General features: G+C 53.8%; 2 protein-coding genes and 1 non-coding gene across 3 annotated transcripts in view; 2 read left to right on the top strand and 1 right to left on the bottom strand.

Annotated features, from left to right (window-relative positions):
• LOC126036931 (deleted in malignant brain tumors 1 protein-like) overlaps nt 1-13068 on the top strand; it is a gene marked incomplete at its 3' end in the record, with an annotated part of 180998 nt that overhangs the window by 44603 nt on the left and 123327 nt on the right. The window lies entirely within an intron of this gene.
• Nucleotides 1799-2779, bottom strand: LOC126036961 (olfactory receptor 14A16-like). The gene has a single exon (XM_049797188.1). It carries the CDS (start codon nt 2753-2755, stop codon nt 1799-1801), a length of 957 nt encoding a protein of 318 aa, XP_049653145.1. The 5' UTR covers nt 2756-2779.
• TRNAF-GAA (transfer RNA phenylalanine (anticodon GAA)) lies at nt 9340-9412 on the top strand. Its single transcript has one exon. It is a non-coding gene; the product is annotated as a tRNA-Phe (tRNA).

The raw sequence follows: 13068 nt of genomic DNA on the forward strand, positions 1-13068 counted from the left end.
GAGACCAGGCAGTGTGCTGACCTGATGGGGAGAAGTGTCCTGGGGTAAAAGAGCGTGGATGAGAGAAGGTGGGAGAGATTTGGTTTGCAGAGATTTGAGTTAGTACTTTTTGTGTCTGTACAGCCTGAGATTTGGAGCCAAGGAAAAATATGGAAGATCTCAAGGATGTTTTGGAATTAGTGGAACTATCGGTAATAACATTAACAGGACAGCGCTGAAAGGGAACTCCTTTGTATTCTCGATGATAAACTAAAGCTATTTAATTTATCTTTTTACATGACAAAAATAGCTATGAGTTCTCAGGGATTAGCCTCTGCTATACAATTCTTAGAACAAGTGTCCATGATGGCACCTCCTGGCAGCTGCTTCATGGCCCCTGTCAGCACCCTGTCCCTGTGCTGGCCCAGCCCCTCTGCCTGTACATGGACCCACAGCCCCAGAGTGCAGGCACAGCATGGGAAAGTCATGGGTGGGGACCTTCCCCTCATTGTGATCCCAAAGATGGCTTCAGATCACAGTTCCGCCATGATGCTCCTACTCTTGCAGCTTCCCCAGCACCTGACCAATGCCTTGCCCCAGCCTTATCCCACGTGAGGTTTTGCAGACAGCTCTGCTCCAGGGTCTGCCAGGGTCTGTGGAAGGAGAGAAGCCAGGTAGGGCTGTCTATTCCCCCAAACTAGCCTTAGGACCACTGGTAATGTGGAGGTGGCCTTACAGCAAAACTCACCCGTAAAATATGGGGTGACCAGCAAGTGCTGGAAATGGTCAATGAGAGATGCTGGGGGTGACAAAGGCCCTGAGACACGTTCCCTGTCTGTCCACACCACCAAAGCACAGACTTCCCTCCTCCTCTCCCCTACACCTGCATGTCTTCCATGCTTGCCACAAGCCCTGGCTCTGCACCACAAACTCCCAGTGTGAATCCTCGCCCTGCATGGTCACACACTGCAACCTCTACACTGACATTTTCCTCTCCTGGGAACTTTCCAGCCCAGCCCAGCCCAGCTCCCTGTAAACTCTTCCCACTGCCCTTGACCTCCCTCCACCCCCCTCTAAACTCTCCCCAGTGCAGCCCAGTCTGGCATGGCCCCACAGCAGTGCCCACCACAGGGTGTGGCAGAGCTCTGGGCACTCAACTCACAGCCCCAGACCATCTGAAGGGCACAGAAGCTCCTCGGGGGTGCAGAGTGCCGAGCCCCAGGGGTGGGCGGCATCTGTGACACAAGGCCTGAGGAGATCCCCTTGTATGATGGAAGTGTTGCTGTGGAGGCCAGCTCTGTCATACAAGTGCCCACTGCCTGTCCTTGCCTGTGGTCACAGGCCTGACACACAGCAGGACTCTAACTAAGTTGAAGAGCCCTCAGGCCTTCCACCAACCCAAGGGTTCAGAAGGAAAGCATGGAAGTGGGAAGAGAGCGGCTCGGGAAAGACCAAGCGCTAGTGATCCCTTGCAGTGCTGCTGTGCCAGGACTCTTTTCCTCTTCCACTCTGCGCAGAGGCACTGCTCCCTGCAGCTGCAGAGAAGGTCTTGGAGGAAGGATCTCAGAAAAAAAAAGACACTGCAGGGCCCTTTATTTTGTTTAAACACACAGAGGTTATGGATCCTCATTTGCACAGCCTCCAGGGCACACAAAACCTGCATAGACTGTGAATTAGGAAGCAGAGGAATAAAGACACTTGTTTGTGGAAAGCATTCAGATAAGTAAACCAAAGCGAAATAGAAGGAGTAAAACCACACCCAAAATCACCACAAAAAGACCAGCAAAAGACAGGTTGGGTCTGTAATGAGATGTAAGTACTATGCAGAAGACAAGAGGCAGTTTATTACTTCTAAAAAGCATCCAGTCATTAGTTTTGTCAGGGCATCCTTGATTTCATGGTTTCTCATGCTGTAGATGAGGGGGTTCAGAGCTGGAGGCACCACCGAGTACAGAACTGCCACCAGCAGGTCCAGGGATGGGGAGGAGATGGAGGGGGGCTTCAGGTAGGCAAAACTACCAGTGCTTATAAACAAGGAGACCACAGCCAGGTGAGGGAGGCACGTGGAAAACACTTTGTGCTGTCCCTGCTTGGAGGCGATCCTCAGCACAGCCCTGAAGATCTGAACATAGGACAGCAAAATGAAAACGAAACACCCAAAGCCTAAACAGACACTAACCACAAGTACCCCAACTTCCCTGAGGTAGGCATCTGAGCAGGCGAGCTTGAGGATCTGGGGGACTTCACAGAAGAACTGGTCCACAGCATTGCCCTTGCAGAGGGGTAGTGAAAATGTACTGGCAGTGTGCAGCACAGCATTGAGGAACCCACAGCCCCAGGCAGCTGCTGCCATGTGGACACAAGCTCTGCTGCCCAGGAGGGTCCCGTAGTGCAGGGGTTTGCAGATGGCAACGTAGCGGTCATAGGCCATGACAGTGAGAAGAAAATACTCTGCTGACATCAAAAAGAGAAACAGAAAGAGCTGGGCAGCACATCCTGGGTAGGAGATGGCCCTGGTGTCCCAGAGGGAGTTGGCCATGGCTTTGGGGACAGTGGTGGAGATGAAGCCCAGGTCAAGGAGGGAGAGGTTGAAGAGGAAGAAGTACATGGGTGTGTGGAGGTGGTGGTCACAGGCTACGGCACCGATGATGAGGCTGTTTCCCAGGAGGGCAGCCAGGTAGATGCCCAGGAAGAGCCAGAAGTGCAAGAGCTGCAGCTCCCATGTGTCTGCAAATGCCAGGAGGAGGAACTGGGTGATGGAGCTGCTGTTGGACATCTGCTGCCTCTGGGAATGGGGTGCTGTCAAAGTAGAAAAAAGACACTGAAGTGTCAGGGCATTATTCTCTGAGCAATATCAAAGCCATTTCCCATAGACCCTTCCACTCACACACAGAGACCCTTTTCCTTTTCCAGGACACCTTCCTTCAGGTCTGTGGCTGGAGCCCAGCTTGGTGCTGGCTGAGCGTGCAATGAAGAGCAGAGCCTCTGCCCATGGGCTCTTGAAAAGTCAGCCCTGCTCTGCAGCAGTGGCTTCATGGGATCGGTGCGGGCAGGGGCCAGTCTGGTGTTTGACTTTGTCAGCTGAAACCGCTCCTAAACACAGAAGGGCTTGTCAGCATTTGCACTCCCAGTGCTAAGGAACCAGGAAGGTAAAAGAAGTTTAAGAGTTCTAGGGTTTTTTACAGCTGCCCACATCGCCCCTGGGGAGTTTTCTTAGATCTCAGGAACCTTCAGCATTTCTGCTGCACTCCAGGAGAACACAGTGAGCCAGGCAAGTCAAGAGGATTGCCCGTGGCTTAGTGCAGAGACAGGGGGAGCTGCTCTGTCCTTCTGTCTAGTTCCCACTTGCACTGTGCTTGCACCTTTCTAAGATGAAGGGCGATCACACTCCCCTGTTTTACCCTGAAAAGCCACCAGACACTGCTGAGAGCAGACACATCCACTGCAGACCACCAAATGTCTCCCCCTTTCTCAAAGTCTCAGCACCCTGCTTCTAGCCAAAACCACACCGGGCTCATTTCACCAACCCAATAGCATTTCCTCAGTCCTAGCATCTCTGTGCTTCTCCATGGGGCTTTCAGATCACAAAAAGCTGCTCTGAGACAGGTTTGCATCCTGCAGGGCGGCTAACAGCTTGGAAGGACACTCGGAGGTGATAGCCAAGTGACCTGATGTGATGGCATCTCTGTAAGGGAGAATCAGCTCATTCCCCAGCCCCACAGACAGCATTGAGCATAACCCCTCAGATGATAGGAAAGCTGGGACACTTGTTCCCATGGACACAGCTGCATGGCACGACCCACAAGATCAGTGTGTGACTCTGCAGCTCAAACTCCCATCCCCAGAGAACCTGACAGCAGCAGCAAGATAACAGTAACACAGACAAGTGGAGAACCAAGGAAAAAAGCAGAGATCGACTGGCTCAGAGAGGCAAGGGGAGAGGCAGCTGAAGTCTCAGGAAAGAGTTACCCTCACCGAGCTGTGCATGCCACCTCCCAGACACCAGCACAGCCAGGCAGCTGTTCCCAGTCCCTCTGCTCTACTTCAGGAGGCTGCTCTCAGACTTACTGATCACTCCACGTTACAGCTCAGGAGTCTCAGGGACTTGCTGAAAACATGACAGGTCCTCTTCCATTTCTTCCCCCAAATTCCCCCATAGTTGGAAACTTAAAACACAGACTCAGAAAATTTCCTTTAGTTTAGAGTAAACCCTGCTTTGTCCTTCCTCTTGAAAAGTGCCCTTGGAAATGTCCTGGGGGTGATCTGGAGCTGTGAGCAGGCCTGATCCACACAGCACCCTCCTTTTAGCAGAAGGACCCTGCCCTGCTGTGAGATGCTTCTTCCACCCACAGCTTCTCCCCACTCTCCTCAGGCATGCTGAGTACTTACCCTGACCGGTGGCAGAGTCCCTGCCCCAGCACACAGCCCCCCACGGTGCAGGGACCCTGCTCAGAAGGACAGCCCTGGGCACCCCTGGCTGCACACCCACCTTCACACTCTGCAGCCATCCCCAGGTGAAGGCAGCTGACATGCCCTGTCCCTCTCGGGGTGCAGCAGGGAAGCTGTGCTCCAAAGCACGGCCTTATTCTCTGCACTGCAGAAACTGTGGGAGTCCCTCTGACAGATCCCATAGGCTGTGGGATGTGCCAGCTTTAGGAGGTCATTCCAGGAACCACAGTTACATTGCCCTGCAGCCAGAGACTTACCCTGTCAAGGGCTGTGAAGATTTTTCTCCAGGTCAGCTCTCCTCTCCCCTCCCACCCCAGACTGCCTTTAACATCTCTCTCTGCCTCCCTCCTCTCCCCTCGGTGCCTGCAGGCAGTGCCCTCAGCCCTGCTGCGCTTTGCAGAGGAGCTGCTCCTGGGCAGAGCTGTCTCTCGGCAGTGCTGCCTGCTTGCCATGAGCTCCCTCCAGCCCAGGAGCCCAGCCCAGCTCAGCAGCAGAGGACCAGCCCAAGGCAGCCCTTTCTCTGCCCCCTCTGGGCTCCCTCCAGGTGTCCCTGGGGCTCCAGGGGAACCTGCTGGGAAACAGGCTGAGGCAATCAATGATGATCCTTCCCTCATCTAGGGAGAGACAGTTCTTTCCTGAAATAAAACTTTCTGCTCAGACACAAAGTTACATCTACATGCAACCTTTTTTTCATTCCAGAAATATAATCCTTCTCTCAGAGTTACTGTTAATGTACCACTTTTTCATGTTATTTTTTAGACATCGTACTCAGAGAGTGAAGGGCAGGGATCTCCTTTGCACCTACTGTGGGAAGGGATCCATGGACTGAGGGAAGGGATCCATGGGTCAATGGTGGCGTTTCATCCTGCGTTTCTATTTATGGCATTTGAAGGAGAGTCAGCTCCCTCCCATGCACACCACAGAGCCACAAGAGGTGGGATTTTTCTTGAATCTCTTCAGGTGTGCACAAAATAGGCACCTGCATGTGAGTTCCTTCTCTCAGCTTCCATCTGAATTAATGGAGATGAAAAGCAGGAATCAGGTGTTCAGACACAAATACCTGGTGACATTTGAGTTGCCAGAGGTGGTCCAAGATACATGTAGGTGACAGCAAACTACATGTACATGCACAGCTGGGGCTGAAGGAATGAATGCCTGCTGTGCCTGAATGCTTCCTGAAATGGTCTCCAGGCCCCTGTGCTCAGGGAAAGGCTTCAAGGAAGAGGAGAGCATGCATTGGCAGGAAAGTCAGGAAATCCTGCAAGGACAGATGCCAGTTTCTGTCCCTGCAGGGGACTAACCCTGGCAATGACACAGGCGTGGGACCGCCTGGCTGGAAGGAGGCATTTCGGAAAGGTCTTGGTGGCCAGTGAGATGGAAAGGATGCAGCCGTGTGCCTTGGAAGCAAGGAAGGACAGGAGCACCTTGGGCTATACAAACATGAGCACGGCCAATTGATTGAGGGAAGATTCTACAGAACACTGTGTCCAGATTTCAGATCCCAGCACAGGAAACATGTTGGCAAGCTGGAGCCAGTTTAGCAAAGGGCCCCCATAATGGTCAGAGTCTGGAGCACTTTAGCTGTGAGGAGAAGCTGAGGGAGCTGGGCTTGTCCAGACTGGAGAAAGGAAGATCTTGGGCGAAACATGTAGCAGCATTGCAGTGTTCCCAGGAAGACTGAGTCAGGCTCGTGTCCATAGTACAAGACACAAGGACAAGAGGCAATGGGCTGAAACAAGGGCATTAGTGTACATATAGAGAGATATGTTTCCAACATGAGGATAGCCAAATGCTGGAAGCTGTTTCCCTGGGAGATTGTGCAGGCTCTATCCCAGAAAGTGACCAAGGCATCTTTGGATAAAGCCCTGAGTAATCTGGTCTGGACCTGCTTCAAGCAGGAGTTTTTTCCAAAAACCTCCTGAGGTCCCTTCCAGCCTAAATGATGCTGTCCTTCCTTCCCCTTCATGTTTACAAATGAGGGAAATCTCTCAGGTTCTCCCTGACCACAGAAATTATTCGCATCAGGTGCAGAGCTGCTTCACAGTTGACACCAAACAACCTTGGCCACATCATTTGCTTCTCTTTTTATTCCCCCCACCCAAGCTCTTCTCTTTTACTGTTGCAAAACCTGCCAAGAGGAACAGCCTACCCTCTTAAACCTTTCCACATTGGTCTTGCATTTCTTGTTCCGTATCCTATTTTTGAGGTGGTTGCTGTGGTATTTTCAACTTTGGGTAGCAGCTTGGGTTAACTTTCCTCACAGCAGCTCCTACAGTGCTTTGCACTGGTGGCCAAAACAGTGTTAATAACACTGCCATGTTTTAGCTATTGCTAAGCAGTGCTTGCACAGTGTCAAGGCCGTCTCTGTTTCTCTCTATGCCCCCTCAACAAGTAGTTTGGATTGCTTGACACTAGAAGAGCAGGGGATGTCATTTAGCAAGGCCAAGCTTCTTGCTCTCTATTGGTGTCTGTGTCCCTGTTTTTGGTAGCGGATGGGCAGCAGGAGCCCCTGGGAGAAGAGACAATGGATTATCCCATGCTGGACACAGCCAAGTCCAGCCAGCTCTGCAACAGACCTACTGCTGGCAAAAGCTAACCCATCAGCAAAGCTGGTAGCACCTCTGTGAAAGTGTATTTAAGAAAGGGCAGAAATGCCAGAGTGGAACAGGAGTAAGGAAAAAAAAAGAGCATGAGGAAAATTCCTGCAAACAGCAAGGTCAGTGAAGAAGAGAGGGGAGGAGGAACTCCATATGATGCAGAAGAGATTCCCCTGCAGCCTGTGAAGGATCAAATGCCAGAGAAGTTGGATATTTCCTGAAGGAACTGTAGCCTGTGGGAAGGATGCCACAGGAAAAGCGTAAGGGGGGAGCAGCAGAGGTGAACTGTTAGGAACTGACTGTCGTCCCCATTCCCGCTTTGACCACTCACAGGGAAAGGAGGTAGAGGAGTCAGCAATGAAGGAATGAAACTGACCCTGGGAAAAAAAGGGAAAGGGGAGGTGCTGTTGTAGTATTTAACTTTTCTTCTCACTATCCAGCTGCCCTGGGTGCAGCTGGGGTAGAGTTAATTTTCACAGGAACCTGGGAGGGGGCACAGCCAGGACAGCTGACCTGAACTAGCCAAGGAGCTATTCCATACCATGTGTCATCATGCTCAGTATATAAATGGGGAGCGGGCTGGGGGGGGGTTCTTGGCTTTCCATGGGGGAAGTGGTGGAGTGTCGGGTTCCTGATGCTGAGCAGTTGCACTGCGCATCACTCATTCTGTATATTCTTTTGTTAGTACCATTGTTGTTGTTGTAACCTCTCTTTTTGTGTTGTCCCAGTAAATTGTCCTCATCTCAACCCACAAGGTTCCAGGGTTTTTTTTTCTTTTCTCCTTTCTGGTTCTCCTCCTCATCCCACTGGATGGGAGCAGGGAGGAGTGAGTGAGCAGCTGTGTGGTCCTTTGTTACCAGCTGGGCTGAAACCATGACAATACCCCTATTTGAATTGGTAATAAAATAAGTTGATATTCCTCCTTTAGAGCCTGTTTTGCTCATGACTAATTGGGAAGTGATGTCCCTGATTTCATAACAAGGAATTCAGCATTTTTTTTCCTTTTTTCTCCTTCTGTACTGTTGAGGAGGAGGAGGAGTGAGAGAGTGGCTGGCTGGGCATCTGGCCGCTGGGCATCTGGCCGCCAGCTAAGGTCAACCCACCACACGGTCTCCCACAGTATTCTTGTATCAAAGCTAGGAAGCTACAGTCTTGAGAGGTGGGCAAGGAGGTGAGTAAAAGACTGATTGGATGCATCAGGGTCTCTTCTGGGGCTTAATGATGCTGTCAGTGTCCTGGAGGAGCTGACAGAGTTTTTGGATGACACAAACCTGAGGTGCGGACCAGTCTATACACGGGAGTGCTGCCTTCTGGAGGAATCTCAACAAGTTGGCAGAGTGGGCCAAAAGGAACCTACTAGATTTCATAGAGAGGAAATGCCAAGTCCTGCCCCTGGGGTGGCCTAACCCTGGGCAACAGCCCCCGGGTAGGGTGCAGCTGAGCAGAAAAGGCCCTGGGGGCCATGGTGGACAACAAGCTGCCCATGAGCCAGCGGTGAGCCCCTGCAGCCAAGAAGGACAAGAACAGCCTGCCTGTATGAAGAGAAGCATGGCCAGGAGATGAGGGGGAGGGATTCTCCCCTCCATTCACTGCTTGCTAGACCACATGCACAGCACTGCACTGAGCTTGGGGCCTCCTGCCCCCAGTACAGGAAAGACATTGATTAACTGGAGCAAGTTCAGTGAAGGGGCACCAACACAGTCAGGTGTGCGGGGTGTGCACGGGGCTGGAGAACTTTCCACCTGAGGAAAGGCTGAGGAAACACTGTTCAGTATGGAGATGAGAAGGCTTCGGGAAACCTCACAGGATCATTTCAGTACCTACCAGGCAGTTAAGAAAACGGAACCAGTCTCTTCATTGTGGTGCATGGTGGGAAAATGAGAGGCAAAGGACAAAAGTTGAAAGAATGTTCAGTCAGGAGATGAGGTCCATGAGGTCATAACCATAAGGGCACTTACTCACTGGAAGAGGTTTTCCTGAGAGGTTGTGCAGTCCCAGTCCTTGGAGGTTTTCAAGCCTTGTCTCCCCCTAAATATGGTCTCCACACATTGAACAGAACACTCTTGCTCATGCAAGAAGGAAGCAAAAGCCTATGGCACTAGAAAAGCTCTGCCTCCCCTGGGCCCTCTCTTCCCTATGAGAGAGGTCTTCCACCATCCCCACCCTTCTTCCACCTGCAGCTTTGGCAGCTGCCTGTGCCTGGCCTGCCCACTTGCCTTCACCACTCACCTTTGTAACTGAGGCCCAACACATATCTGTCTGTCAGCCTGTGGCCTGGCAGGGGTGGAACTGGGACAAGGGCTGCTGGGGCAGGGCTGAAGTAGCTCAGCTGGGAGAGCGTTAGACTGAAGATCTAAAGGTCCCTGGTTCAACCCCGGGCTTCAGCACTGATTTGCTCCTGTAGATTTTTGCAGAGACTGCCTGCCTGACTTCTTCCAACCTGCCCTGGCCCTCCTTGCTCCTTCATCTCTTCCAGAGCACTGCCCATGTAGCTGCAGATCTGCAGGTTAGAATGAGCCTTCCTCTTGCACTGCAAGCCCCCAGCCTTCCCCCGGACAGGACTCTCCATTCTGTGCTTCATGGGGTGGTCTCTAGCCACCCCTCCTTCCCTGCGCCACAGCAGTTGGCATCTCTCCTTTGCAGGGTCTCTGCAAAGACCCTGTCTCTCTCCTCTTTGCCGTTCTTGATGGTGCACAGACTGCTTCCCTTGTCATAGACACATCACAGGAGAAGAGCATCTCTCCTGCTGGCAGGCATCAAGGGGATGGAGCTCAGTGGAAGAGCACCCGCTTTGCATGTGGGAGGTCCTGGGTTCAGTCCCTGGCATCTCCAGGGGTGGTGCTTTTGCCCTGACTGCCCAGCCTCAGGCAGCTGTGGGCTGGAGCTCGGGCACTGCTCCTCCCCAGGCCCTTTGGGCCTGACCTGTCCACCCAGGGCTTGGCTGTGAGGTGGGCTGGGCTGTGGGAGTCCTGTGTGTGCTGCCTCTGCTGGGCCCTTTCTTGGAGGAGAAGCAGGCAGCTGTGCTGGACCTGAGCCCAGGTCACTGCCCTGAATCCTAGACCCACAAACCAGCCAGGGGAAATGCTTGGCAGCAGAGTGTGCCTGCAAGGAGACTTCAGGGAGGGTATAGACAGCAGCAGCACACTACGGAATCCCTTCTGGCTGCACTGGGAGATGTGGTGGGAGGGTGCTGGTCCAGCCCAGGTGTCCTTTGGGACCAGAGCCACACTGCCCTGATGGCTTTCCAGGAAAAGGCTCTGGGATTGTCCTGTCTCCACTCTAGGTGGAGATCCCATACCACATGGGAAGCACTCTGTGCCAGCAGGTAAGGCTGTCAGGGCTGGACGAGCATGGGCAGGGCTGTGGGACTCCCAGCTGGAGTTTTGTCTCCACCATCCTTCCACCATTGCCACTGGCTTGAGAAGAGCCTCAGCTCAGGGAACCTGGATCTGCTGAGGTCAGGAACAGCCCTGCAGAGGTGCGACCAGTGCCCACCTCTTGCGCCTGGGGTGTTTGGTGACTCCGCCACGAGTCCGTAACTACTGTGCTGGTAGGATCAGGGAGTCACAACTGTCCACAGCCATGCACAGGCAGAGAGGGCCAGGAGATGGTGCCTCAGCTCCTCCCCTGGCAATAACACCCACAACCAAAATGGGGCATGAGACATGGACTTTCACTGCAGGGTGCCCAGCACCCTGGAGAGCCGAAACTCAGAGAAATAAGGCTGCTCTCCTATGGGCTTGAAACAGTCAAGCTCTGCCCAGCACGGGGGCTGCAGTGCTGAGACATGGGTTGTCACTGTGACCCCCCTCAGGCAGGTCCTCGGGAGCTGCAGGAACAACCACAGATCTGGGGTACAGAGACAATCTTGCTTTGCTGCAGAGAATGGACCCAGCCTGCAGGGCCTGACAGTTCAGGTCCCCAAATGCCATGAAACAGGCTCTTCCAGCTCAGGCGTGCTGCCCCCTCAAGCACACACAGGCCTGTGGCTCATCTCCCCAAGGAGGAAGAGGAAAATGCCTGCCAAGTACCAGGGTAAGGGAGAAGTATTACACCTGTGGGAGGGCAGAGCTGGCAGTGAGGTGGCACATGACAGGCGCTGGGTTCCTCTCCCCAGGCTCCACTTGGAGCACCTTGAGTCTGCACGTCAGTGTCCATACTGCCCATAGCCTCCACCATCCTGTGTTCAGAAGATAACACTCCCCCCTTCTTTACTTCACTTTTATACCTTCCTTCTCTGAGATGCAGGGCTGGAGCTTGCCCCCATGGGAGTTTTCCAGGGGATGGAGGCTGTGTTTGCAGTGCCCATGTATGTCACCCATCACCATGGGGGTCTCACCTTGGGAATGCTGCTCTCCCATTGGGTCTGCCAGTAGGAAGGCTCTGGGGTATCGGGCAGAGGGACGTGTGTGCCTGGGCTTCTCCCAGATCCCCGAGGATCACCCCGGCGTGGAGGAGCTTCCAGCAGGGAATGGGGCAATGGTGAAGTGGGGAGGATGTTGGTGACAGCCACCTCCTCCCCTCTTCTCCTCTAAGGCCAGATCCTGCTGCTTGCATCAGTACTGAGCTCCAGCAACTCCCCACAGGGAACCCTGCCACAGCCAAGGCACCTTCCAGCCCACAGCAGAGGAGCCTTTTGGGGAAGTGCCAGAGGGGTGTGGAGACCCACCAGGACAACCAGGGAGAGCAGTTTGGGCACCAGGTCCTGCCCAGGTGTCAAACCCTTCTCCCCGCCTGGATCCTGCACAAGAGGTTTCTCTGCCCATAGGCACTGGGGCAGCTGAAAGCCACAGCCAAGGAAAAGGAACCCGGGCTCAGCTCCCAGCAGTGCCTCCTTTAGGGGAAGGACACAAAATCTCCTCTGCCATGGAAATGTGCCCACGTGAGCATCCTCCCAGATGAGCCCTTCTCCAGGCCAGGGACTGGACCATGGCTTCTGGCTGCAGCACACATCTCCTGGGGATCTCTTCTCCATCCCCCTGGCCCTCTAACAGTGCTGGGGGAAAGGTGTCTCTGTCCCCTCTGCTCCCATCCCTCTTGTACCTGCACACAAGTACCACCCTGACACAAACCCAAACTGACATCCATGGAGAGGCAGAAGAAGAGTGGGGGTGGGAGCTGGAGAAGAGCAGGAGGAGGGGTCCCAGGCAGCCATGGGACTTTGAAGCCTCTTCTCAGGAAGGAGGCAGCTCAGTGCCTTGACAAGAATGCTCAGTGTCTATGAGGGCCCAAGGCAGCAGGAGCAGCCGATGGAGACTGGGGTCCTGGCAGAGCATGAGGAGAGGGAATCCCAGCCCCGTGTGTCCCAGAAAGAAGCTCTGCACCCTGTGCTGGGGCAGTGGGGAACAGAGCTGCCTCTTATCCATGGTGGGAGGTAATCCATGGGCCATCTTCCCCCCTGGGGCTGGCTGGGGTGTTCAGGGCAGTGCGGCCATTTCAGGGCTCACTTCTGTGGGGCCACAGCCCAGGACTCACCCTGACATGGCAGCTCTGTCATGGCCTCTGTACTGTGGCACCAGCATGGCCCAGGCCCTGCCTGAGGCAAAGAGCAGCTGGGAAACCCTAGGGTGAGGAAATGGGTGCTCCCACTGGGGTGCATCACAGGACCTTTCAGAGAGCCATTTTGACTAGAAACTGCCTGTGGCCAGTAGGATGGAAATGTCTTTGTCAGCAGGGTTGTTCCCCAGGGACCATGGGCTCTTGCTGCTCCATAACCTGACCCCAAGCCTGCTGTCCCTGAGACATGCCCATTTCCCCACCTCCATGACTTTGTTCTCTGCTCCTCCTCATCAGCCTCAGGAAGATGCCCTCACACTTGGCCAGGCAAGCACCAGCTCCGGGTCAAAGCCCCCGGAGACTTTTAGTAACAACAAAGATGATACATAGCAAAAAGAGGGAATAAACATAGAGGAAATTCCAGGCAGTTTCTACTGCCCATGGGCCAAGGGACATGGTTCCCTGGTGCTCACAGCTCTCCCAGCTCCACAGACCTCCCTTCTGGTTGCATGCAGCTGCACGGCAGGGATGGGGTCTCATGGCCTGG

This window comes from Accipiter gentilis, unplaced genomic scaffold, assembly GCF_929443795.1.
Source record: "Accipiter gentilis unplaced genomic scaffold, bAccGen1.1, whole genome shotgun sequence".
In the NCBI taxonomy this organism is placed as follows: domain Eukaryota; kingdom Metazoa; phylum Chordata; class Aves; order Accipitriformes; family Accipitridae; genus Astur; species Astur gentilis.

Excerpts from the sequence above, each read along its gene's own strand:
- LOC126036961 (XM_049797188.1), bottom strand. The coding sequence starts at position 2,755 with ATGTCCAACAGCAGCTCCATCACCCAGTTCCTCCTCCTGGCATTTGCA.